The sequence below is a fragment of the Megalops cyprinoides genome, chromosome 1 (assembly GCF_013368585.1).
Source record: "Megalops cyprinoides isolate fMegCyp1 chromosome 1, fMegCyp1.pri, whole genome shotgun sequence".
Lineage (NCBI taxonomy): Eukaryota > Metazoa > Chordata > Actinopteri > Elopiformes > Megalopidae > Megalops > Megalops cyprinoides.
The window spans coordinates 14,253,918-14,281,155 of NC_050583.1; the positions used below are offsets into that span (position 1 = coordinate 14,253,918).

Genomic DNA, 27,238 nt, shown 5'->3' on the forward strand with positions numbered 1-27,238 from the left:
GGCTTCAGCTGTGTGGTCCTGGACAGTGGTTTACAGAAGGGTCTGCGAGGGTAGCGTGGCAGCCCCTGTCCTTTAGTCCTTACACAGGGAGTACAGCAGCTCTATCTGCTCAGGGTACTCAAAGCCTGGGCTACAGACAAGAAGGGACAATAATACAACAACCACAAACATAAATCAGTGAATCACATTGAACTGCACAATGCACAGCTGTGAAACAGTACTCAGTTCGCACAGGACTAAAATCATTGGCAGCCTTGGTTGTTATTCACACTGGTTTGACATCACTGAGACCCTTGGTTATCATTCACACTGGGTGTCAATTGCACTGGATTAAAATAACAGAGGGCCTGTTGGTTTTTGCCAAAGAAAACTGAGAATGTTGTGGTATGATATGAAAGATGTGAGAGAGATTTCACAGTCACAAAGACTTAAGTTATAGTGGGATAAAATTAATAGCCACAATAGAAAGAGCCTCATGGTGACCCTATGTAATTGAATCCGGTATTAAGAGCACTTAATGCCTCTGTACTTATCATAATCCCATAATGCACCATAATGTCAGATCACTTCCTAGTCAACCCACCGTCCTGGTGTCTCCAGAATCAGGGGGATGTTATCCAGTCGTGGTTCATTCACAATGTCCCGAAACGCCGAAAGCCCAATTTGGCCACGTCCGATGTCCTCATGCCGGTCCAAGTGGCAGCCAAGTTTTCCTATAAAGAGGAGCCAGGCAGGACAACAATCCTGTTTGGAAATTATTAAATATCAGGCTCTGGATTAGCTCAGTAGTTAAGGCGCTTGCCTTGAGCTCAAGCTGAGCTCTATGGCTCGGGTTCAAGCCCAGCCGTGTCATCGGCTGACGATAGCCAGGAACCCACAGCAGCGAAACAATGTGGCTTTGTTCGACTAGGGTTGAGACATAAGACATAAGACAGCTTTATTGTCACTGTTCAGGACAACGAAATTACAGCTGTCCTGAACAATGACAATAAAGCTCTCTTATGTCTTATGTCTCATCCCTGGGTGAGATAGGTAGGTCTGCAACAGTCTCCTCTGCTTCCCACTCTCAGGAGTTATGTACGCTGAATATCTGAATCTGTGCAGTGATGGAGAGAATAAGGAGAACGCAACTCACCTTTGGAGTCGTTGAGGTGCATGGCACGAAGATAGCGCAGCCCCACCACCTGGTCAAACTCATCCAGCATTGATTTCACCCCGCCTTTTGCAGACAAGTCATATCCTGGAGAAAGACAGGGGGAGAGTGCATCATGTTATTTCATAGTTTTGATGTCTTTACTATTATTCTAAAATGCGGAAAATACTAAAAATAAATAAAGAAAAGTGTGTCCAAACTTTTGACTAGTATTGTAAGTGCAAAGAGGTTAGCAAACAGCAAAAAAAAACAAAAAACAGATCAGACCATTCTTTGGTGTGAACATCCCCACTAGACCACCTTGGTCACTCACGCCCCAAATTCACCGGCTGCAAAGGCGTGGCAGGTGTCCAGACACACCCCGACCCGGCTCTGATCCTGCACCCTGTCGATGATGGCCCGCAGCTCGCTGAACTGACCCCCCACTGTGCTGCCCTGCCCGCACATGTTTTCCAGCACTGTCAACAGAAAGAAGAGACATGAAGCACTGGGTCAAAGGGAAAAGGCGATCAAAATGAGACTTTTGGCGGAGTCAGGGTTCATGGGAAGGGATCTAGCGTACCGGTGACGACGGAGGATGTTTGCCGGTGGGCGTGACTGATGGCCTGGGCGATCTTCTCCAGGCACTCCTCTGTGGTAATGGAGCCCAGAGACGCACCCGGGTGCAGGTTAAAATGGCAGAGGCCCAAGGCGCTGCAGCGCGTCAGCTCCTCCACCAGCAAGGCCTGGCTCTTCTCAAACACATCTGGAACAAGGCAGTGTTAGCAGCATGAGTGGTGTAGCTCTCCCAAAATATCCACCTCTGTAAGTGGAGGAGGAGAATGAGAATTCTCCGTCGCCAATGGAGCAGATTTGTTGAGGGACAAAGAGATGATGATGGATTCTTAGGTTTCAGAAGATACAAAACAATTATCCCTCGAATCTATCATTCACATTTCCACCACTAAGTGATAGCGTACCACACAGTGAAACTTCAAATGACAAAGTATTTTCTCCCGTTTTCAATTTGTGTCTCCCATTATTTCAGTGTCTCGCTACTGCTTTATAATTGACACAGTTCTGGATGTGCTTGTGATTTTTTGAGAATGACCTTCCTTAGGAGAGCCGCAGTTCATTAGGTAGGAGCCATGCGGCAATATATGGACTGGATCAAATCCGTTTTCAGCACAGGCATTCCGGAATTTCTCCGCCGCTGTGCTGTTGAGAGGCGGTCTTTTCCAGGAACGCTGGGAGCCCAAGAACATGGCAAAACTGCGCCCTCCCATGGCTAAACAGTCATCTACAGCTTTCCATATTCCACCTGAAAAATAGGGTTAATGCAATGACCATCATGGTATGTTTGTCAGAATGTGTTACTTCTGATGATTACAAAGCCAAGTTTATTACCCTGCTATCAAAGGACTTGTAATGTTTAATATGGGGCAGGGGTGGACAGAAACACTGTCCGAGAGAGGACGACTAAATACAGAAGGGGTCGAGAGGTATCTCAGGGACTACCTGATATGGAGACATGCGCTCCAATATATTTTTTTCCTCTTTTCTTGCTTTTTCTTCCCCTCCTCTTTTCGACCATCTCATCAAGTTCCTCTCCTGCAAGTTCCTCTTTCCCCTCCGCTTCTTTACTCTCTTCCTCCGCCTTCCTTTTCCTCACTCCTTTCTTTTTTGGACCCATGACTCCGTTTCAGTCTGTGGGCAAGAAGACACGGGTAGCTCACATACATTAATATTAAGGTGCATATGTGTGATCGTGAGAAGCAGAAACCAATTCTATTGTTAATTCTTGACAAGGAGCATGACATTTCGACATGAAATCTTTCGGCTTGTTATGAAGCCCTTTGATCGCGCTGCTGGATAAGCACAAGCTGTAGAGAGACTGTATTATCAGCCTACATTGAAGGCTATACTGTGTTGAGCGCTACGAAAAACTAACGTTGCAGACCGCGTTGAAGAAATCCAAGCAGTAAAACACTCCCCTTGCAACGCCCTAAAACGTAGTACTTAGGACCTTCCAACCGTCCAATTAGAGGCAACTGATTCGTTCCAGTCAGTATAAGGTAATATGCTAACGTTATCAAGCTGTGTAGAAAATTCGAAAAGCATTACTGGCTGGTAAGCAAAATCAGACATAATCGAGCCAACCTAACTTCAAGACATTAATACCACTGACTGTTCGGGTAGCATGTTAGCTATTTATCTCGTTCCAAAACGTATCTGTCATTAACTGTAAAATTAACTTTCAATTTTCACAATTTCGGCAATAAGCTACCAAGATAGCTAAGTAGCTAATTTTACTAATAGCCTGCTAACAAGCCGCCCGTCGGTTAGCACAATATCTTGCTTACAAACAGGTAGCAAATACTAACTGATTGCCACTAGAACTGCTAACCTGATGTCTAGCAGCTACCGTTTTAAAACTAGTTTGAGAAGTACTAGGGCCAGCAGGTATCTAACGGACGTCTTGTTGTCAGTGTTGTGTATGTGGCATGCAACGCCCGCTCAAAAACAGCGCCAAGAGTGCTGACTTCATTCAATTCGGAGGTAGAATTTTATCACAGCGCCGCGTGCAGCAATAATGGAAAAAGACAGGTTCTGTGAAGTTCTTCATTAGAACCCAGTGCACTTTTTTTTAGAACCCAATGTACTTAGAAGTGACGGCGTTGATAACCACCAATGAGACCACGAAAGTTGTAGCTAGTTTGTGATTAAATCTGGAGACTTTAAAAGCCAGATGGCAGATAACTGTTACATGAAAAACAATTAAAAGACAGTGCTTGGTCTAAAGTTAACTATACGTTTTTCGAAGGTTAAAGCAACTGTGAAAATTTCAAACCATTGATAAAATGATTCAAATCTCTCTCCCTTACATCTGCCACATTCAACGGATTAACATCATAGGTTGGCTACAGCTACACCAATAAGGACAACCATGCTCAATAACTACTATAGACGGCTTTCATGAGTACATTAACAGATATTAATCATATATAAGTGTGTAAAAATAAGTATGTAAAACTATAACTGTCACACTATAAGCTCATTTGAATTCTGCACTATGTTTTCTTAGAAAACAAAGAAATAGTATAGTGTAAGAAATAGTAAGTATAGTGTGGTCATTAAATTCTAAAGGAATTCTAAAAGTATCGTTTTTTGTTCTAGATATTGCATTTGTTTCATAAAATAATATTAATCAAATCAGTCTCTGTTGTAGTACATGGTATCCAGCTTGTGTAATAACTTTCCACCAATATTATGACATTTAAAAAGAGCGAATTTTTACAATGGCATTTTAGAGTATCTCATGTCATTGATGCTTAATTTAACTATCAGTAGACTTTTAATATTGAAGGTCAAAAAGCTCCCTCGCTGTCTCCCCCTCCCTCCCATCAGAGTTAGCTTGGTGGTTAGACACATACACCGAGCAGCAAAATGGCCGACCGTCAACCAACTGACTTTGTAGCGCTTTAAAAAAAACGAAAAGATTCTGCATATTTGGTTTACATCATCTTATGATATACATAAATTAGAGTTTCTAATGGTATTTTCGTCATTCTATAGTTATTCGCAATTTGGGGAGTACTATTTTGCCTCGAATGCCTCACAAAGCTAGAATTTCGCACTGAAGCACTTTATTTCATATGTAGCTAATTCCTGAGGTGAGTACTTCCAGCAAAGCATTTCGCTAGCGATCTCGGTAGCTTTTTATCTACCTGCCAATTACGACTTTTATCATTGTTACACGGTAACGGTAAGTAATCATGATGTAGTTTTATATATATATATATGCCAGTGTTTGTGACTATTCTCGATGCAACGAATGATCCGTCGACATCGACTGGAAAGGTAGCTAACGTAAGGTAGCTAGGTGGCTAAGCTTAGCTTGCGCGCTAGCTATCTGGCTAGCATTTTCAAAATGGCAAATGCATGCTAGCTAGTGAGCTGACGTTAAGTGTCTTGAGTTTACCTTGCGCGCAGTTGTTTAGCCCTGTTGTGGTTGCGTGCAATGTTTGTTGGCAAAGAGGCTGCGAGCAGCTTGTGAAAAATTACGCGAAGTTAACGTTATCTAGCAAGCTAGCTACACATTGTATGCGTGACCGTACAAACGTACTTTAGCCAGATAGCTGATTAGCTAGCCAGCTAATCTCCCCTGGCAGGTATTCATAGCATTGCTAACCTGCTCGGCTAGCTAACTTAAGACGATGTTTCTGGAGCGGTATCTCTGCCTACATGCATACTAGGTGGTTAGCTTGCTAATGTAGCTAGCGTAATCTCGCTGGGTGTAGCTGCCTACATATGTTTCAGTAGCCACAACAAACGCCAGCTATGTAAATGCATGCTGTTTTACGGTAGCGTTATGACTAACTAGTCAGATTGCTTTGGTCGCAAGGTACCTGTGTAAAAGACTTGCGCGGGTTGGAGAGCTAATCGCTCATAAAGATGAGCTGTGGGGATTAGCCAATACACTCCGGCTTGTCTGGTCAGGCCCCCGAGCTGCTACTCTGACCCGAGGCTTTCAGAAAGACGTTGTTATGGTGTGGGCCGAGGTGTTCCTTCTGGGGGTTGGATTGAATCAGAATGCTGACTGTATCATCACCTACATTATGCAGAAGACTACACAGCAGTCAGTTAGATAGATTTAATCATGTGTGGAAGTAACTAGCTATAAACCGTGATGTTTGTATCGACGTGGTTGTGCAAAGGTGCATCAGTAACTAACTAGCTAGTACCATTGAGAATCCCAAGCATTTTGACAGCATTGCAGACGATTGGATTTGGCTCGTTGGCAAAGGTTAGCGAGCTAACATACTGCAGAACAGTTGTGCCGAGAACTAAAGCAATAACTAAAGCCAGAAAGTAGACGTATAGTTAGCTAAAATGATTTACTCTCCTAACCCTCGCTTTGGATTAGCATTGAAACCAGTATAATAGCAGTCGTACTGGTACAGTGTTAGCTGGCTAGCTAGCTTGCTACGTACCTTGCTGTTGCACACCGTCTCATTTTGCGGAATTTTCTCTTAAGATAGAGCCGCTCTATTTTCACCGGTGCAGCGTGTGCATTGGAGATACAGGTGTGTTCAGTTTAAATGCAAATCAAGAAAGATGGGTTTAGTTACACGCTAATAGCGTGTTAAAATGATCGTTATTTTCATTAGTAGCTATTAGTATTTGATAGCGTTTACACTTAGTGGTTAACTCCATTTATGAGCTGTTCAAGTATGGCACTGTTGCCGTCTGTGCAGTATCGCCGTCTTCAAATGAGTCAGTGCCTCTGCAAATATAATGTAATGTGTGTTTTCCCCTCATGCATTTGAAACTAACAGTAGTATGTTTGGAGGGTACAAGAGCGTGGACATCACAGAGAACCAGGTTAATTGCACAGGGGCAGTCAAGATATCGCGTCACTTGCATTATTGTCTTCAGTGACATGACTGACAGATTTGAGAAGGAGTTCAGAGCCCTAGACCACACAGTACTGCGTTTTCTGGTTTAAACCTTTAAATCCTTTGCAGTAAGCTACTGACACGAAGCTGAGTAAATCACTGCAGGGGAGGACTTGAACTGAAGCGCCTGCACCCGAAAACATTAGATCATATGAGCAATGAAGAAAGAGTTGCTTTACCAGCAACTAATGATAGCTCATTAGTATGAGGTCATCATACAGGTTGGACAGAATATCAAGACACTGCGGAGCATTTGACCTTGTGGTATCTCTCGTCATGTTTTGTTTTTTTTCTTTCTAGAGAGGAGTGTCAGGAAAGGGAACAGCAGTTCATGGAAGACAAGAAAAGGAAGAAAGAAGATAAAAGGAAAAGGGAGGCTTCCCAGAAGGTATGAATATTGGGGTGATTTTCACTACTGATTTCCTTAGCAGGTGATCGAGGGCATAATTATTGACTTGCTTGCGTTTAACTTGTTTGATGATGTTAAGTCAGTCATTACCAGAGCTGTTTATCTGTCTTAACTCTGGGGGGGGGGGGGGGGTCAACCCAACAACCCAACAACCCAACAACCCAAGATCAACAGGTTTGCTGGTCCCTATAACGCAACACATGCCTGCCCCCTCCTCTTGGCCTCCTCACAAAAATGTGTTAATGCACTGTGGTGCGCTGCCACCAGGCTCGTCTGTTGATAACTTGCACTCCACTGAGGATGTAGAGCTGTCGTCTTCCTGTCCACACCATTTCTGTAGCCTCCTCCTCAATCTCAACCATACCAAAATATGCCTCTGTGGATGGCAGTCAAATGAAGGAATACCTACATCTTAAATCAAGATGTAGACACATATTCGCTGTTGAGCTGTTGGATTATGTTTTCAAGTATTTTCTGTTTTACTTTGGATCGGTACCTTCATTCTTCACTTCCAACATGTACTGTATGTGATTCACGCCTCTCATCTGATGACTGACCATCTTGTGTCTCCTTTCAGGTCGCAGAACAAAAAAACAAAGGTAAGCTGTTTATCTGTGTGTGAGTCTGTTGCGTAATTTACTCCCTTGCCAACTACAGTGGGCACGTCTAACTCACCGTTTCTTGCTCACCCTCTCTCTTTTGCCGTTATTTGCACGTCCGTGTCCATGTAGTTTTCTCTGATTTGTTGCGAGTTGTAATGCACACGGTCATATGCCGGGTTATGTATTAATTTTCTCGTCTCTGTCGGCAAAAGCGTTATTTTAATCTCTGCTTAGTGACCTCACTGCTTCAGTATGTGACTTGGTTTTACTTTCCCTTTACCCTTTTACGCAGTGCTTTAAGGCTGCGTGAGTGCAGCGGAAGCGCTCAGCCTTATGGAGTCTCTGTTCTCTGTTATGCACAGTGCCAGAGTTGACCAAGCCTACATCCACCCAGTCACTGGGCACCCCCAGCGCTGTGTCCCCCAACCCTGGCCCTGCTCCCTCTTCCTCCCCCTCCCCTGCCACCGCGGCTGCCGGCGCCCCCCCTCAGGGCGGGAACAATGGTAAGCGCTCGGCGGTGGCCAACGGACAGCCCCCCTCCGGCGCCCAGGCCCCCCAGCGCTACATGCCCCGCGAAGTGCCCCCTCGATTCCGCTGCCAGCAGGACCACAAAGTGCTACTGAAGAGGGGCCAGCCGCCACTGTCCTGCATGCTGCTGGGGGGAGGCAATGGGGGGGGAGGCGCCCCTCTCTCGCAGGGAGACAACCCTGGTGCAACAGCAGCTGCTGCCTCAGGTCAGTAGAGAGAGGGGGAGGGGGCGGGAGAGAGATATACACACACACACACACACACACACACACAGAGGGAGTGTTCACATATAGTGGCCATTGCTAGTGCACCTCTGAATCCAGTATCATTTGTGAACATCAGACCGAGGATCATTGTGGAGAGAAACGGAAAGAGCTTCTTTGACAAAAAAAGGTTTATTCTCCTGATACTGGACTCGGCATTCCGGGCTAGAGATGCTCCTTCATTGATTTACTCTGTTCTCTGTGTACCGTCAGTCGCGTATAGTGACATACTGAGTGTCTACTGTGTTTCCATCTGATTAAAAACTGTACTTTGTTGCTCTGGCAATGCTTCTATTACCCTGGAAGCTGAACTGCAGCCTGCTGGTGGTAGTACTGCCGGTAGTATTAGCTGGTTCTGTTGGATTGGCTTTGGTGATGAGTAATACCTGTTGCTGTGTGCTTTTGGAACAGACCATCTCACAGTAATGTTTATTGACTAGCAGAAGCATTGCTGAACTTATGACAAAGCAGTGAAATGATAAGGACAGATAGCAGTGCCACTTGCAGATAATATGCACAGTTCGGTTCACAAATAAGTGCAAGAGACTAATCTTTTTAATTGCTTCTTGAATCTGATGGAGAAAGTGTGTACTGAGGCCTAGTATGCATACATGTCTCCATTCTGGGATTGTGCAGTTCCTTGCTTCTCTTGTAATGTTAAGCGAACCTGACACAGTGTTACTAAGCTCTATGTGGATGTGATTATCCAGAAACCGTGCTCCTCTGTTTCTAAAATTGCACTCGTGCACACACCCCTCCTCTGTCTCTGAATGTACCGTTTGCAAAGTCTCCAAAAGAAGGGAGAGGAGGTCAGATGAGTAATAGGTGGTTCCTTGTTTGGTTTCCCTCCAGATTCCAGTCCCGGGTCTGCGGGCGCAGCGGCTCCCTCACTGCCCCACTCCTCCTCCTCTTCATCAATCGCTGCTTCTTCTACTACTACTTCTTCAAATTATGCAAATTCCACGTGGGGGGCGGGCTCTGGCAGCCAGCCCCCCTCTCAGGGCTGGGAGAAGGTGATAGTGGATGGGTCTGACCTGGAGGAGTGGCCCAGCATTGCGGGCGGAGCCGGGGCGGGGGCAGGGCCGGGGGACGGGGCGGGCGCCGGGGGGGCGGAGGCCGGCGGGACCCTGAGCAGCAGTGCCTCATGGAGTGACAGACACCTCCAGCAGCAGCAGAAGACGGCGGGGAGTGGAGCGGGGAGGGGCGGCGGCTCCGGCAGCCCGTCCCCGCCTTCCTCCTCCTGTTCGCCCAACGAATGTACGCAGCCCGGCTGCGGCGTGTGGGGCCCCTCGCCCCAAGCTGGCGGCGCAGCCGCGGGGTCCCTGCCCTCCAAATCCAAAGCCCCCCCTCTTGCTGGGACTCCAGACGGTTGTGCTGTTGTCAGCGGTGGGATTCCTGGTGCCAACTTCAACCCCAGCTCCAACCCTTCTGCCTGGCCGGCGCTGGTGCAGGACGGGGCGGCCGGGGCCGGTGCAGCTGCAGCCGAGGGGGCCCTGCCTCCCCTCCCGAACCCGTCATCCCTCAATCACCCTGCCCCTTCTGCCAGTCCAGCCGGTCATCAGCACCAGCTTCACCAAATGCAAGCCAGGGACAGGGATCACCTCTGTGGAGGGTGGGGCGGGGAGGGGCCGGAGCCAGGAACAGGACCAAAAAAAGCAGGGGTGGACGGAAGGACGGAGGACGAAACGGAATGCGGGGGTCCGGGAGGAGGGGACCTGCTGGCGTCCTCGTCCTCCTCCACGGCTTCTTCTTCATCTTCATCTTGGAGAGCCCAGCCTTTCTCCTCAGACCCCAAAACGGGTGCCTCAAGGACTGAGCCATGGGACGGTGCAGTGAGTGGGGGTGCAGCCCCCGGAGAGGGAGGGGATTCCTGGGGTTACGGCAGTCAGGAGGGGAAAGGGGGCGGCGGGGGGGCGGGCGGCAAAGCCTGGGGAGCGGGAAGCGGGGGCAGCTGTAAGCCCCCCGGGGTATCTCAGGGAGCGTGGGGCGGGGGTGGCGGGGCAGAGCTTTCAGTTGGGGACTGGGGCAAGAATGCGGGTGGGGTAGCTGGTGTGGGGGGGGCTAACAATCCGGCTGGGGGAGGCGGCTGCAGCAGCAACAGCAGCAGCAGTGAGGGTAGCGTCGGCAACCCTCCCACCGCCTCCTCTCCGACATCGACGACTATGACAAGAGCTTGGGACAATCAGAAAGGGGTTGGAGACGGAGGAGCTGGGGAGACAGGGGAGTGGAGAGGTCAAGGGAGGGGCGGGGGAGGCGCCTCGTCGTCCAGCGGCGGCGGGCACTCCAAAGCCGGGAGCGGCGCTCACAATCAACACCACGGCCACTCCCACCACCGCTCCTACCAGCCCCCTAACGCTGAAGTGGCCTTACAGAACCTGCTCAGCCGAACTGACCTGGATCCCAGAGTGCTGTCCAACACTGGCTGGGGGCAGACCCAGATCCGGCAGAACGTGGCGTGGGATTTAGAGGGAGGAGGAGGAGGAGGAAGTGGTCGAGGTGGAGGTTCCACCGCGTCGTCGTCCTCTGCCATGAATAACGCAAGCCTCGCTGGCCCGTACTCCGCTGCCACCAATTCGGCAACTACTGATCCATCGGCCTCTTCCCCTCTCCCCGGGGGGACTCCGAATGCCAGCCTGAACTCCAACGCTACCTTGACGACGGCGGCGGTCTGCGCGGGGGAGAGCTGGGAGAGCAACAGCAGCAGCGGCGGCAGTAACGCCTCCCTGCCGGTGCGGGGAGCGCCCCCGTCTGGCTCGAGCATGCGAAATCCTGGCGCTGTCCAATCCGGCCCTTTGGCCTCTGGAGGCGGCGTGGCAGGACTGGGGAACCCGGCTGGTGCGCAGGGAAAGAACTCTGGGGGTTGGGGCGGGACCAGCTCGGTGGAGAGCCAAGGGAAGGGGTGGGGAAGCGAGGGGCAGGACTGGCGGGAGCACGGAGCTGGAGGGTGGGGTGAATTCGGACAACAGGGTACCCCGGCGGGCGGCGGTGGCGGGAGCGGCTGGGGAGTTCAGGATGAGAAAGGGATGGGAGGCTGGAAGGACGCAGGGAGGGAGGGGGGCGGCTGGGGTCAGAGGGCGGGGGGAGACTGGGGAGAGCGCGAGCTTAAGTCCGGAACCGGGGGCTGGGGGGAGGGGAAGGGTAGCAGTGGAGGGGCGGGTGGGGACTCGGACGTGGGTACGTGGGGAAGCTGGGACGACGGGGCCCCCAGGAGAGGCTGGGGGGCGGGAGGGGGAGGAGGGGACTCGGGTGGCAAATCTCACCAGGGCTGGGGCGGCAAACCGCACCAGTCGCAGATACCAAACAGCCAGGCGGCCGGCCTGAAGGCCCCTGTGCAGCAGCAGCAGCAGCAGCAGCAATCACAGCCCCAGCAGCAGCCGGCGCTGGACCCAGGGGCCATGCAAGGGGGCTGGGGAAAGGCGGGGGGTCCTCTCTCCCAGAACCAGAACCAGAACCAGAACCAAAGCTCAGGCTGGACTTCGGGCCCCATACCTCGCGTGCCCAGCGGCCCCGCCGAGGGCCCGGAGCCGAGCGGCTGGGAGGAGCCCTCGCCCCAGTCCATCAGCCGCAAGATGGAGATCGACGACGGCACCTCCGCCTGGGGCGACCCCAGCCACTACAACTACAAGAGCGTCAACCTGTGGGACAAGAACGGCGCCCCCTCTGGCCAGCCGCAGCCGCTGCACGCTCAGGCTCCGTCTCAGCAGCCGCAGCAGCAGCAGGGGCCCGGCCCGGCCCAGCAGCAGCAGCCAGCGGGAAGGCCCGCCCACCAGCACACAGCCCCTGGCAACAGGGACGCGAACCCTGGACAAATGGCCGGCAAGGCCTCTGGGATGGGTAAGTCATGGGGAATGTGTCGTGGGGCTGGACTTGCTTTTTGGGTTATTTATCTGTGGTTGTTTTGACAATATAACAGAACTTATCTGTTGAGTGAGGGAACCCATGCATCTGTCTCTGGTGCTGCACATACAAAGGCCAAAGAAACCATAGGGGACCGATAGGATCTGAAATTGCCTTGTGCTCTTGCCTTCCAGTCATCACCTGGAATGTGGTATCAGAGGTTGTCTGTGAAAGCATAGTACTTAAACAGAAAAAGTCCTGAACAGTTAAAAAAAGTGTACACTTAATGGGAGATTTTCAGATACTTATTGGAGGGTAACAGAAGATAAGCCTCACAGACTGTACGCGTGAATTGAATAATCGTGCATGCATAATCATCCCAAACTGATGTTTTTTCAACGCTGCAGTGTGGGGAAGTGGCGGCACCCCCTCCAGCCCCTCCGTGGATAATGGCACAGCCGCCTGGGGGAAGCCCACCGACACGCCCACCGGCTGGGGCGACCCAGAGGATTCTGGGAAGGCCTCGGGCTGGGGGAACCTCTCCCCCAATCCCATTAAATCTGGTAAGATGTTACACATTCTTAGGTCTGTTTATTTAGTACTGCTGTGTAGCATTATAACCCCTAAAGCGTACCATTGAGGCTATGAGTGAGTCCCAGGTTTGCAAGATATGGAATGACATGACCACCAGTAAATCAAGAGTGCAGTTATTGGCATGGCCAAACTGTACTTATAAAACTATATATGATGAGGTTGTCAGTCCAAAACCACAAATGTATGTTTTGCAGTCTGTTTAGTTGTTAAGTGTAGATTAACTTGAACCCACAATTAACTACCAGCACGGACAGTGTAATTCATCATTAGGTATCTGTTTTTCGTCAGCATTCAGGAGTAACCAGATGGTGTTAAAATCATCTAAAAAGATGATTTTTATAAATAGTTGTTGGTGCTAATAGAGGTGCACACTGATATTTCTCCCATTGTTGGCGTACTGCAGACTGCGTTGGGTAGCCGTGTGGGTAGTGAGCTGTTTTATTGGGTCCCGGGGTCAGAAAGGTTAAGAGCCAGCGGCCTCGCGCCGTTTACACTGCGGCGTGTTGTGCTTGATCCGTCGTGTGCCTCTCCCCGACAGGTTCAAAGTCTATGCAAGACGGCTGGGGCGAGGGGGAGGGCTCGGTCAGCGCGTCCCGCCACTCCAGCTGGGAGGAGGAGGAGGAGGGGCCCGGGGTGTGGAGCAGCACGGGCTCCCAGGGGAGCAGCTCCTCCTACAACTCCGGGGGCTGGGGGCAGGGCCACGGGGGCAAGAAGGGCAGCAACAAGGTACACAGCAATGCGCAGCCTGGGGCTACTGCTGTTTGTGCTGGAGGCTTTTGATTCAATTTTCATTAATTCTATCAATTTACTGTCATTTAGCAGACACTCTGTAAGTTGCTCATTTACCCAGAGCGACATACAAAGGTTACAATTTATTGTCTTTTGACTTTAGCCGTTTATGCAGCTGGATATTAACCCTTTCGCGCGCACCGCCACACAGGTGTGATTAGCCATTTAGCGCGTATGCTAAAGCCGGCACAATTAGAATACTTCATTGGAAAAATTCTAGCTAATTTGAGCTTAGAGGAAACAGCAATTTAACAATTTAGCAAATGTGGCGGTGAAAACCATGAGAAGCTTAATAACGCTAATAAAAACATAACGAACCATGTAACGTAACACGTGCGCCACATAGCGTAAAAATAAGTTACGTATGAAAGGGATAACTGAGGGAATGGTGGGTTAAGTAACTTGCCCAAGGGTACAGCAGCAGTGTCCCAGCAGGCCTGTCTTTTTTTAAACAGTATCAAATTGATTGGTCCTTCAAATCGATCTTGTGCTTGTGTGGGCAGCAGGGTGGCATAGTGGTAAGGAGCAGGGTTCGTAACTGAAAGGTTGCTGGTTTGATTCCCTGCTGGGGCATTTCGGTTGTGCCCTTGGAAAAGGTACTTGACCCACAGTTGCCCCAGTAAGTATCCAGCTGTATAAATGGATAAAATTGTGACCTTGTGAACCTGTGCAAGTTGGTCTGGATAAGGGTGTTTGCTAAATGACAGTAATGTAAATGTAAGGTAATGTGCTGTTTTGCAGCGTCATTTTGTGAACATCCTGTTCTGCTTTTGGGTGGCATTTCAGATCACTCCAATTTGTGTTTTCAGTGAGAACCAAAAGAAGTCACATGTTGTGAATTGTTGAAATGTTTTTATGCCTCCATATGTTTTATCCCCATTTCAACATCTTTTCTGTTTTTCCTTATTGTTATTTGTGTTGAAGAAAAAAATGGTGGTCTGGGGGTAGGTTTGTGCTTGATTGTTGTTCCGTGTTTTATGTCTCTTTCTTAGGGTGCCCTCAAGGGTGGCGGTGGAGATTCCTGGATGAATCCCATGACCAGACAGTTCTCGAGCATGGGGCTGCTGGTAAGCACTGTTAAAGTGTATCAGGGAGTAGCTCTTCCCCATGCGAAGCCTTGCGGATGTGTTTGTAGCCTCCAGATGTGGTGATAATGATGGGAACTGTGCTGCCGTTGCCAGGGCGAGGACCCCAGCGGCAGGCCCTTGGACCTGGCCCCAGGTCCACCCCAGGACAAGAAGCTGGAAGGGGACAAGCGTGGAATGAACCTGAGCGACTACAACGGGGAGATTCGCAAAGGTGGCAGGGGAGGAGGTGGAGGGGCAGTCTTCCGTTCGCCCAGTTCCAAAGATGTGGGGCCTGGTGAGCCAGGGCCTTACTATGACAAGGTAGTGAAAACTAGTCGTCTTTTGGAGTGGGTTGTTAATGTGCAGGCTTAGCCTCCTGTCTGCCTGGTTCAGGCTCACACTGTCTACTCCCTTTTCCTTCCCTCTTCCACCTTTTATACCTTTTCCTCTCTGTTTTCATTTCTGTCATTTCCTTTCATTCTCCCCGTCTCCTCCCACGTATGTCCTCCTTTGGCACTGTTATTCCCTTATTTGGGCCTTGTCTTCTTCAGTTGGCTGTCGCTGTGATCAGCTGACCTTGTCTTTTACCAATCAGAGTGACTGCTTTGAGGAGGAGGGGCCTTGATTTCTGTTCTCTCCACCCCCTGGCTTTAAGCCTTTTCCCATGTACAACCACCCCGCCCCACCTACACAAGTAAGGCTTTATCGGCCTCAGTCTTTCACGGCTTGTCACTCTTTCACCACATCATCCTCAGCAAGTAACTAATCTTACTTTACCCCCTCTTCAGTTCCTTTCCCTCCATCATCACAAGGCAGTAACTCAAGCCCGTTTACCCCCTTGTTTTCATCTCTCTCTCCCTCTTTCGCCATCTCTTTTCCTGCTGATTTTTTTTGTATATCGTTGTGCAGGTATTTTAAGCCTCTCTGACCTTTCTCTTCCTCTGTCAGACGGGTGGCCATGGTGTGTTTGGTAGCAGTGGAGGAATGGCTCAGTCTCGTGGGGTGCACCAGCCTAGTGTGCCACCCATTAACCCGTCCCCAGGGATACGAGCGCAAGTGCCTCATCAGTTCCTGTCACCTCAGGTACTTTCTCACTGTCTCAAAGTCCAAGTTGTGGTAAGGCCTAGGAAGTTTTATGTTACTGTGAGCTGGTTTATAGTACATCTGTTGTGTTACTGTTTATGCATGTTTGAATGTATTCACCTGAGTGTCTGTGCTTAATAATGCGTATTATGCCAAAACCAAAGGTCTGTTTGACACACACACCATTGTCAAGGGAGGACAAGTCAGCTGGTTCAATAACATTGAGAGGGAACATTAAGTGGGATGTAGAATTGCCCTTTAATAGCAATTTCATAGGCACAGGATACACCTTTGGGCCAGAGATGATTAAAAAAACATGAAAATGAAGAAAATACATTGCTTGTTCCAGCTCATAGTAAACAGCAGCTCCATTCTGTAGCTGCTTCTTTCTCTCCTCACACCCTCTGTTCTCCGCATGTCTGCCCCGCTGGTATTCAGCAGCACAGCTCGTTGCCAGAGGGCTTTTTGAAGGAGAGCTGATCTGGGGACGTGAGCTGCAGGTGCTTGCGTTTTGCAGTTAAGGGGTGATAGTTTCAGTAAGTCAGTCCACCCCTTTTCCAGCAGATGGAGCCATTTGTATATAATGCAATCAATGACCTGGCCGCTGACCATGAATGAACGGGCCCCTAAAATGTCATATTAAAAGCAGCATCATATTCCGTTCACTTAAGTCATTTAGCCTGTTCAATACCAGAAACATTACAGTCCTCTAGCTGGGAGCAAACCGTAGTATTGAAGCACTGCACCCAGGGGGGAGGACTGAGTTGGAAAGAAAATTGGCACACATTGATGTGCTGTATATTGAGTAATGTGTTGACCCTTTTCAGTGTAATTCGAGCGCGGTGTTGTGTTGCAGCTGCCGGGCTCCATGCTGAAGCAGATGCCGCCCCCCAGCAGCAACATGGGGGGAGTGGGAGGCGTGGCCGGCGGGGTGTTCCCGCCCCAGCTCTCCCCCCAGCACATCGCCATGCTCAGCAACCTCTACCCTCCTCACATCCAGTTCCAGCTGGTAAATTTCACACGCCCTCCTGCACCCTCGCTTGGGGCAGAACTGCACACCTCTTTCCTCAAGGGCCGGTTTATGCAGCTGATTTTTCACCTTTGCGTACTGCTTGGATGAGCCGTGCTGAACTGCATCATGGACCTTTGAGTCTGTATCACACATACCAGCATGTACTCTGAGCAATTGCATGGTAGTTACATTCTCAGGTTTACTGTCTCCGTCATTGATACTTGTTATTTATGTATGGCTTTGCAGTTAGATAATATGTAACAGTGGTTGAGGTTTGGGACGGCAGTGTAGCATAGTGGTAAGGAGCAGGGCTTGTAACCAAAAGGTTGCCGGTTTGATTCTAGGCAGGGGCACTGCTGCTGTACCCTTGGGCAAGGTACTTAACCCAGAAGTGTCTCGGTGAATATCCAACTGTGTAAATGGATAAAACTGTAGCCTATGTAAGTCTGGATAAGAGCGTCTGCTAAATGACCATAATGTAATGTAATATGTAATGCTTGGAAATATAAATGTAATTCTTAAGATCCACTTACCTGTGTCCCCCCCCCCCACAGGCATGCCAGCTCCTTCTGCAGCAGCAACCGCAGCAGCAGCAGCAGCAGCAGCAGCAGCTCCTGCAGAATCAGAGGAAGTTCCCCCAGAACATACGGCAGCAGCCAGACCCCCAGCAGGTACCACCACCTGCCTTGTGTCTGCTCAGCCTAGCATGCCACGGTGGTGTCACTGATCCGTAACCATCGCCGGCTGTGTCCATAGGCGCCTCACACCCCCCCCTCCCTGCACACCCCCCCCCCCCCCCCCCCCCCAAGTTGAGCCTGATGGCATTAGCTTCATGCTCTGCTTCTCTGTCTCCAGCTGGCCAGGATCATGACAGTTCTTCAGCAGCAGAGGCAGCAGCAGCAGCAGCAGGGTGGAGGTGCGGGCGGGGGCTCAAAGCTGTCCCCCTCTCACTTGGGAGGGGGCGGCCCTAAACCGACAATGGCTGACCCCCTGTCCCATCCTGGCCTGGGTGGCTCCTTGGCTGACCTACATCCAAAAACACAGGCGGGGTACTCTGGTGAGCATCTGTTTCTGCTATCATTTTCGTATACAGTATATTAGCATGGTTGGTTGGATCACTCAGCAGAGGTTGTTGAAAAGCCAAGAACAATATGAATTGTAACAGATCCTGCTAGTAAGAAGTTGAAGTTATGGTTTAGTCATATCAGCCTTTTTACACTTAATACTAAGTGCTTAAATGATGAGCTTTGCAGTTTTTGAAAGTAGCTGTTTTCGTTGCACGCTGCGAGCTGTGTTCTGTGTTGCGGTTTGGGGACATCCGCTGAATGCCTCCTGTCTCTCGCAGGGTTTGGTTCGGGAGTGAACCTGTCCGGCTTGGAGATGGGCTCGATGGCAGGGGCTCCAGCGGGGATGAAGGATGCTGGAGGCCAGCAGTCCCGCTTCAAGTGGATTATGGAGGGGCATTCCCCCGCCCCCTCCCCTCCGGACAGCGCACTTCACAAGAACGGTGAGCGCTGATACGACTCGCTATAAGTAGGGGATTTGTATGCATTAGCAGATGCTGAAAAGCTCAACAAGTTGAAGGGGCATTTGATCATGTAAAGTCCTTAAATTTCTTTTAGCTTCACATTACCCATGCTGCAATATTTTTCTGTCTCAACTTCCTCCCTTCACCCACATTTCCGCTGCTGTCCTTCTCTTTGACCACTTCCTTCCCTCTTTTCCCCTGTCTTTTTCTCCCTCTCTCATTCTGCCTCTCTCTCAGGCCCAATCCCAGCCCCAGTGAAGCTGAGGGGTGGTTCCCCGTACTCCCAGTACGAGCTGCTCGGGGGTGAGGGTTTGGGGATGCCCCCTCAGGGTCCCTCTGACAACTGGCACAGGACGCCTGGCAACAAGATGGGAGCCAAGACCGGTTCCTCCAGCTGGCCACCCGGTAACCAGCTCTCACAGCACAGTAACACACAGTCACACAGTCAGAGTGCACTGTGCAGTACAATTCACACAGCACCACACAGCCGCGCCACACTTTGTAACACAGCTCTCACAGCACCTGCGCAGTAACACACAGAAACGCAGTACTAGCACACTATGCAACGTAATTCACGCAGCACCTGTACAGTAACATACAGCCACACCACACTGTAACACAGCTCTCACAGCACTGGCACAGTAGTGCACAATCACAGCACACTATACAACACAACTCACACAGTAATGCAGTCACACGGCCACGTCATACCGTGCAACACATAACCTTACATTACGTTACGTGTACATCTTATCCAGAGCGACTTCCAGCACATTAGAACATAACTGTACCCATTCAAGTCGAATGAGCAACGGTGTCAGAGCAGGCTAACAGCACTCACAGACCAGTGAGCCTGAGCATAACACAGGAGAAAGTCTGCTGTAATGCCTGCATGTTCAGGACCAGGCGTGACACATTCGAGACTGCAGGGAGAACGGTGAGCTTAGCCGAGCTGAATGGCCTGTTCTCATCTGTAAACTGCTTAAGTTCTTAAGTTCTGGGAGGAGCTCACCCAGTGACCGTCTCAGTTCAGCAGAATGCAGCTCCACAGGGTTTTCAGTGCACCTGAGGCCATATTGAATGTGTTATTTTTTGCTACTGAGGCAGGGGGAAAGAACAATTGCAAAGAAAAAGATCAATTTTCAGTTGAAACCCAGCTACCCTCATCTTTTAGTTGCGGGGAGAGTCATTGTGATTGAATCCGGGTATTGACAGCCCTCCTCTCTAAGGCGGTGGCGTGAGCCATAAGCCTAAGAGTTATAATCTCCCTTGTCCAGTGAATACAAAAAACAAATACAGAATTTAATACAAAGTCTCTGTGTTTTTTTAGTAGACCTCATATTAATGATATGCTGCTGTGAAACTAATAAGAATGGGTCAGGGTCAGTCACTGTTTGTCTGTTTGTGGTGACAGAGTTCCAACCTGGAGTGCCCTGGAAAGGAATTCAGAGTGCTGACCCGGAGTCTGACCCCTACATGACCCCGGGCAGTGTGCTGGGCTCCTCTGCGACGTCCAGCCTCAATGACACTGAGCACCAGTTACTGAGAGACAACACAGGTACTGAACACACACTGCTGACTGATACTCAGCACACGCAGAGCGTAACATCTCTTTTGCTGCACAGCCAATTTTGGGTGCACTGGGTGGGGTGGAATCTCCACTCAGTCTTCTCTACCTGGGGCATCCTGCTAATTCAACGTAAATGAATATGCATTACAGCTCACAGGTTGTAACACGTTGAGTTGAATGGCTTTGTCAAAGGGCGGCGTTGCACAGAAAAAGCAGGTGACACACCCTTTGTCTCTGTTTCAGAGTCCAACCCCGCCCTCAACACCTTGCTGCCTTCACCTGGTGCCTGGCCCTACAGTGCCTCAGACAGCCCCCTCAGCAACGCACACAACTCAGGTAAGTTACACTCATGAAAGTGTCTTTGCTACAAGAACATTCTCAGGGAAATACATTCACTTCACATCACTGTCTTAAAAATGTAAGATTCATTTTCAGGAGCTTTCTCTTTAAATGATAAACACTTTTGTCTGTCTAGTGGTTGACAAGTTGACAGATCCAATATTTTTTCTTAATAATTATCTGCAGATGCTGTCACACAGCTTGTATACATATATTATCCTTTAACAGCTGCATGTTTACTGAAGCCAGTCAACCTAAGTACCATTCAGAGGTGCAGCTAAAAAGTCCAGTTTTTGAATCACAGCACTACAGTCATTTACAAACTGGGAGAGCTGTAGCAAAGTTCTTGCATGCATAATTTTTTATGTTCTTCAGAGAGAATTCCTTTTTGCAGCGAATCTCTGCTGGTACAGTGGGCTCTATACTGTTACAGCTCATTGTAGTCTGAACATTCCTGTTTCGGTTTAACAAATGTGTTCTCTCCATATAAACGGCGGTGTAAAGAATTCAAATTTATTTCTTTTCACTTCAGCAAAGTACAATGAGTACAAGCCCAGCTGGCCTCCCGATCCAATTGGACACAACAAGCTGTGGAAGGCAAATCGGAACAGCTCCCAGCTGCCACGCCCACCGCCTGGACTCACACATCAGAAACAGCCCTCCCTTTCTCCTTGGACAGGGGGAGGCCCCCGATTGGCTAGGGGCTGGGGAGGGTCAGGCAACAGCCAAGAAACAAGATATGGGCCAGGTAATAAGTTACATCCTGTTAGCATGTCCCTCACTGTATGTCTCGGGGATAGCGTTTCTGATGTCGTATTCCCGGGGTTAAAACTTGGTACTGCAAACTGTATTACTACCACATATTCTTAACATATGAACCAGCTTATTTCTTTCTACATTGAAAATTCTAACAAAGTTGAGGGCTGAATATTATAATTTTCTGGATTGTTGTGAACATTCTTGTTAGGGTGTGGTCTAAAACAAAACATTTTACAGTAAACATGGGAAGGCTTACAGCACTAGAACCTGATGAACCTGGTGGAGTGCAGGAGATGAATATCTGGACAAAATATATTAAGTCTGTGATATTACTTGCATTTATGATTTTGCAGCAGACAAAAACTCTCAGATATAAAGCATGTACACTGGCAATATCCTTCAGAATACAGCTGGACTACGTATTGGAGCGATTAGTAGGATGCTATTTGTCACACTGTCTTGTTTTCTTTTATTATCCCCCCCCCCCCCCATTTCTTTCACCCTGACTTTGCATTTGTCAGAAGTATATTTGACTGGCCTCACCACAGCATTGTCTACACTCAAGCAGGGGCGCTGATAAGCGACAGTCCTCCGAGATGCCTTCCCCCAATCCTGACCTCTCTCTTCTCTGAGTGGGTGGATGGAGATGAATGAGCTGTGTGTGTGTGTGTGTGTGTGTCTGTGTGTGTGTGTGTCGGTGAGACTGAGGGGCCTGACGTGTCGTGTGTCCTGTGCAGGGTCTGCGTGGAGTGACGGCGGTGCCTCCAAGGGCAGCTGCTGGCTGGTGCTGAGTAACCTCACTCCGCAGGTGAGGAGAGACAGCGGGGGAAAAGGGGACAGTTCGGTTTGATGTGAGAGCGAAACAGTAAAGAGGCGGGTGGGAGGGACCACAGGAGGGATGCGGGCAGACAAGTATGAACCCAGGAGAGGGAAGGGAAAGCACAGCCCAGCAGACTGATACATGATGTGGGTTAAAATCTTAGTCTAGAAAGGTTCAGCATGTTTCAGTTAGGCCTGCTACACCGTAAATGAGGTATTTGTGGCTCAGTCTTGGGATGTTGTTTATCCATGATAGCCATAGTCATTACGTTATTTGTTTTGATACGCAGTTACATTTAAATGAGGTATGCTCACATATCATGTATTAGATATGTGTCAGTTTGGAATTCATCAGTTTGATAATGAATCGCACAGGAGGGTGTCGAGACATGTTCAATGAACGATTAAATGAATGTCGTGATTTTAATACACTTGGAGCGTGAAAGTGTTTCGTAGGATGTTTATTTCCACCGTTTCGCCTCCATGTTCTGTTTCCCGCAGATTGACGGCTCCACTCTGCGTACCATCTGCGTGCAGCATGGTCCCCTGCTGACCTTTCACCTTGGCCTGACCCAGGGAAGTGCTCTGATTCGCTACAGCTCCCGGCAGGAAGCAGCCAAAGCCCAGAGTGCTCTGCACATGTAAGTCAACAGAGTGCCCTCTTGCTCAGGATACTGTTGTCTAACGTGATGGAGCCTTGTGGACTGTAATATAAGCTTTCACAGCAGTAGACTGTTCAATAGGTGTCATATGTGGTCATAAGGGAGCCATGTGTTTCTGTGCTTTAATGAATGAGGCAACTCCGACCTACAAAAATGTAGTTACCACACTAGCAAGGTTTGCTCTTTGGGGCGAACTTGCACAGTGAGATATTGTAGCCCTTGTCAGTTGCGAGAGCTTCTCTAAGGAAGTGACCCAAGTATTCCATTCCACCTAAAGCTTGATGAGCGCTAAGTGGAGTAAGTTACCAAATTTTAATGTTCAGGTTGTTCAAGTCATTTTGAAAAAAAGAATGGGGTGGTTAGGCTATGTATTGGATGAATTTGCTCATCTAAAAGAAGGGAGTAATCCAGTACACAGATAGGGATGCTGGAGAGGCCAAATTCTAGAAGTAGGGTTGTCGTGATACCCGAACAGTGCAAGCGCAGTACCAGTTTATTACGTTTATACGTCCCTTAGCAGAACTTAACTTTCCGCATAGCATTGAATTCAACATTCTACTCAAGTTCATCATGTCTTTGTGTGAAATGTGATCCTTTGTCACGGCACTGAACTCACCCATAAAAATAAACACAGCTTTTTCAGACTCCCGTCTATTCCAGATACATACAGCCACATAAAGTAGCTAAAATGCGTCTGTTGTGAAGGCACTGCACTCTCAAACAAGCCACCCTTTTAAAAGAGGACATTCCTTTTTAAAATGTTCAAGAACGTGAAACATCCTCATAAAACGTAACTAGGCAGGCAAAACACCGTGAGTGCCAAGACTCACCGTAAGTAGTAGAAGATAAAGCCTTTGACGATCCTCTCTCCATCTGTAAAATGTTCAATTTTTCATCATTTACTGTAACAAAAGGGTGTTGTTACAGAATATTTGTAGTTAATATCATTTGACATTTTTTTAAATGACAGGAATCTGAATCTAATCTGATGTAGCCAACAAGCACAGCCTCACAAATGGCCTGTTACTATTACAGTCACACACATTTTATGTGTTTGTATTGAAGTGGATGAACACAAGTTACACCTGTGAAAATGTAGGTGTAGTTGCACTTTGAACACGTCTTTGTACATGGCTGATACCTGTACCATTGTGCAGCTCTGTCAAGGAGGGCATGCTGATGTTTTTTTCCTGTGCTTAGCCCCCAGCCGTTGAGGAAATTCCGTTCTGTTTCTCCAGGTGTGTACTGGGCAACACCACGATCCTGGCTGAGTTTGTGAGCGAGGAGGAGGTCGCTCGCTATTTTGCACATTCCCAGGCGGGAGGGGGCGGGAGCGGCAGCGGGGGCGGGGCCGTCCCCGGGGCCGGCGGAGGCCAGGGGCCGGCAGGGACGGGCACGGTGGGGGCCGGCAGCGGCGGGAGCACTCCCGGCAGCGAGAGGGAAAGGGAAAGAGCCGCAGCGACAGCAGGAGGCGGAGGAGGAGGAGCAACAGCAGCTGGAGGAAGTAATGGAGGAGGAGCAAGTGTGGCAACCGTGGGGCCTTCCGCCTCCGGCTGGCAAAGCCTGGACAGCACAAGCAGCTCTCCAGACCCCTCCTCAGCCCAAGGACCGGGGCTGAGCATTTTTGCCCAGTGGAGCAGCAATGGGGCCGGGGGAGGGGGAGTGGGTGGAGGTACGGGGAGCGTGGAGCCTGGGCGGCAGGGGCTGTGGGGTGCCATGACCCCGGGGTACCCCAGCAGCAGCCTTTGGGGGGCACCCACCATGGAGGACAGGCACCAGATGGGCAGCCCAGCCGCACTGCTGCCCGGGGACCTGCTGGGAGGGGGGGGGCGACTCCATCTGACTGACAGACACGTACATAAATACACTTACTGACTGACACACAGACACGTGAGGACATAAGCACTCGGACTACACCGGTACACACAAAGGCGCGCTCACATGCTCTGACACACACATTTCATCAACACACAAGGACTTTTCAACTGCGCAAACAGTGAGCAGCACCAGTGTGCACATGCTCTCTCACGTGCGCGTGCACACACACACACACACACACACACACACACACACACACACACACACATACAAACAATACACAAACAAACAACCTCTCCCTTAAATGAAGATTTCAACAGCAAGACTTGAATGAAAGAAAAAAAAAAAGCCAATCAGAATCAAAGACAGGCTCAGCTGGGTGAAATTGAACCTGCAGTAGGACAGAAAAACACACAGACCGATACAAAGAGAGATTTACACTTCGACTCGCGCTGTAAAAACATGGCTTGCATCACGTGGATGGACTGCGTGATATCGGATATATGGTTTTGTTATTGCTCCCATAGAAAGACAGAATCAAACACACACCTCCACACACACTGCTCTGATATTTGACAAGCGAGCCTTGTGTTGTTTTTGTTTTTTTTGTTTTTTTGGGGCAGTAATGCAGTGTCTTTCCCTCAGATGCTGTCCTTTTTTTCCACCTTTCCTAAATCAAGTTCATTGTTCTGACTGTTGTTATTTCTGTTAAATCAATTTCATGAGGTGCCCTCATGTTTCCATGGTCATGAAAGGCTGGTGAGGAAGAAAAAAAATGTTTTGAGCGTGTATGTGTCAGGGAAGGTGAGAGTGGGAATTACGGAGTGAGGTGTGTGTTTATCTGTCGTGCTTCAGAAGGTGAATGAGTATGCGTAAGACAGCAGCCTACAGCAGGTGTGTGTGCTCTGAAAAAAACGTATTCAAGTATGCGTGTTGTATGCATGTTTAAGAAAATTGGCACTAATGAATATTTTTTTCTTTTATGTTTTGTTTTTATCAGCCTTTTGTTTTATTATTGCCTGCATCGCAATAATTAAAGATAATTTTTAAAGTCGCAACCAACTGAAGGCATGTGTAGAGAGAGATGCCAAATTGTATTACACGGAGTTGAGCTGGATGGGTGTTTACGGACACCTTAAAAAGTTACGATTTGTTTTATTTGTTGTTGTTTAAATGTTTTAAATTAAGACAGGCTTTAACACTCCTGTTAAGTTTTTTTTTGTTTTAAGATTTTACAAAGGAAAAGAAATTAATTTAAACAATAAGAACAAGAAGGATAATAAAGGTTGATATATATGTTGTGCTCGTTACGTTGCATTAGATGTTAACAGATTTTGTGTTTGCAATTTAAAACTTGTTTTCTGTTGATATTCAGAGGTGCACGCCCCCTCCCCCTGTTTTGCCACACTTGCACATGTGTTGGTGGCTATGCTAGATTTTCTCTGCTCTCACTCTCACTCTCACTCCACTGTCTGTCTTGTATACTCCCTCTCCTCTGTCTCGCCAGTGCTCTGGCCGGCCTATGCTTTGTCTCCATTCAAAACTCTTTCCAGGTTACCAACTCCTGTTATATCTTCTACTGTCTACAAATGTTCTTTAAATCCAGTGAGCTGCAGCTGACAATTTTTTTTTTTTTGCCCCTAGTACTGTTTCTAGACAGTTTGAAGTAAGACTGATCTGTATTTTGGGGGATTTTAGCACTGCCTACACACAAACACTACTAAAGGGCCAGTGACAGTGTCAATTGACTTCATAGAAAGTATCCATATTGGTTTTCCATGTATTATGTTTTTTTTTTTCCTCCTCTGTCCAAGTGAGGCATTATCTCAGTTGATCATCACAGTCACTGTTATGGGGCTGTTTTTGTTTTTATGGCATTTGTTTGTTTGGTTTTTTTTTTTTTTTTTTGCTATTGCGGCCTTCAAGTGTCTGGTGGGCTACAGTACACGATCTTGTCTTGATTTCCTGTTTTTCCTCTGTCCTGCTTAAATTCTGTTTTGAGAGTTATTTTGGAACTGGTTCTGTGAAGTGCAGAATTTGTTCTCTCAGCCCGTTAGAACTATGGATGTAACCAGAAGTCCACTGTGACACCCAGGATTAGTACCAGGGACCATAGTCGTGAGTGTAAAGTCTGAAAGATGGTACATTTTCTCTGTGGTCGGCATTGTCGTGGACTAACCGAGACACACTGTACTGTAATATCTGGTTTAGGCAGCCGCCAGCTCTTTAAGGTGTGATTTAGTTGCTGGCCTGTGTTAAGGCCGGTTTGCCCACTCCACTCCCTTCAGTCTCATGAGCCAACCTGGACCTGACCAGCACTGCATTGTTGGGAGAGGGGCCTGCAGCTCAGTGCTGGAATGGAATTGAGTGGGTTGGAGGTAGAATAACATGGAACTGAAGCTTTAACAGCAGACGGGGGTTGCCTAGCTCTGGATCTTTAAACTAACAGCTGGATCTTATTGGCCGAACTTCAGTTTTTTTGATATCAGCATTTACATTTTCTACATGTTATTTCCATGAAGCTGTTTTTGTGTTTTTTTTTTTGCTTGTCAGGGATTAGTTTACAGTTGCATAAATATACACATGGACAACATACTAAAGTAACTACTGGAGTTTTTCCTCAGTGTGTGAGGCTTAAGATTTTTTTTATTAAACTGAGGGACATTTTTGTCAAGGCTGTGTAATTATATACATGTACAATGTAATGTAAACAAAATGAATACCTTTGGGGGGTGGGAAGAGGGGGATGGGAGTGCAGTGCAGGCCCCAGTCTCCCCATTCCAAATCTTAAATAAAGAGCTTGTTTTCATTCAAGACTCATGTGGATGTTACTAACTTTCTCATATATTCACTGTTCTTCCATTATATTTACGTTTGGTCTTTTCTGTGTCCTTTGTACCGTTGAGCTCTCCCACCCGACCACTTCTATATGTTCCTTAATTTGATTTGCATTCGGTGCTGTCTGCGT

At 48.5% G+C, this 27,238-nt stretch overlaps 2 protein-coding genes across 5 annotated transcripts; one reads left to right on the forward strand and one right to left on the reverse strand.

The window, feature by feature from the left end:
• On the reverse strand, positions 1–6,159 carry si:ch211-141o9.10 (probable endonuclease 4). 3 transcript variants are annotated; one of them, XM_036548911.1, is made up of 8 exons: positions 6,127–6,159; positions 2,651–2,839; positions 2,244–2,453; positions 1,716–1,898; positions 1,480–1,611; positions 1,136–1,240; positions 584–713; positions 1–130 (listed from the first exon to the last, which is right to left on the reverse strand). In XM_036548911.1, the coding sequence occupies exons 2-8, from the start codon at positions 2,823–2,825 to the stop codon at positions 73–75; spliced, it is 993 nt and encodes a 330-aa protein (XP_036404804.1). In that variant the 5' UTR covers positions 2,826–2,839; positions 6,127–6,159; the 3' UTR covers positions 1–72. The 3 variants fall into 3 exon arrangements, with proteins under 3 accessions (XP_036404804.1, XP_036404790.1, XP_036404798.1); XM_036548897.1 differs by lacking the exon at positions 6,127–6,159 and adding an exon at positions 3,540–3,622; XM_036548905.1 differs by lacking the exon at positions 6,127–6,159 and having other exon boundaries at positions 2,651–2,962.
• Positions 3,171–27,027, forward strand: tnrc6b (trinucleotide repeat containing adaptor 6B). 2 transcript variants are annotated; one of them, XM_036548886.1, is made up of 21 exons: positions 3,171–3,262; positions 6,892–6,979; positions 7,578–7,599; positions 7,965–8,336; positions 9,246–12,227; positions 12,638–12,793; positions 13,363–13,550; positions 14,606–14,680; positions 14,795–15,001; positions 15,629–15,763; positions 16,620–16,772; positions 17,330–17,446; positions 17,631–17,832; positions 18,121–18,282; positions 18,541–18,708; positions 19,718–19,861; positions 20,117–20,209; positions 20,745–20,960; positions 21,709–21,779; positions 22,292–22,431; positions 23,691–27,027. In XM_036548886.1, the coding sequence occupies exons 2-21, from the start codon at positions 6,923–6,925 to the stop codon at positions 24,325–24,327; spliced, it is 6,297 nt and encodes a 2,098-aa protein (XP_036404779.1). In that variant the 5' UTR covers positions 3,171–3,262; positions 6,892–6,922; the 3' UTR covers positions 24,328–27,027. The 2 variants fall into 2 exon arrangements, with proteins under 2 accessions (XP_036404779.1, XP_036404769.1); XM_036548876.1 differs by lacking the exon at positions 3,171–3,262 and adding an exon at positions 4,581–4,806.
• Positions 27,028–27,238: the final 211 nt, after the last annotated feature.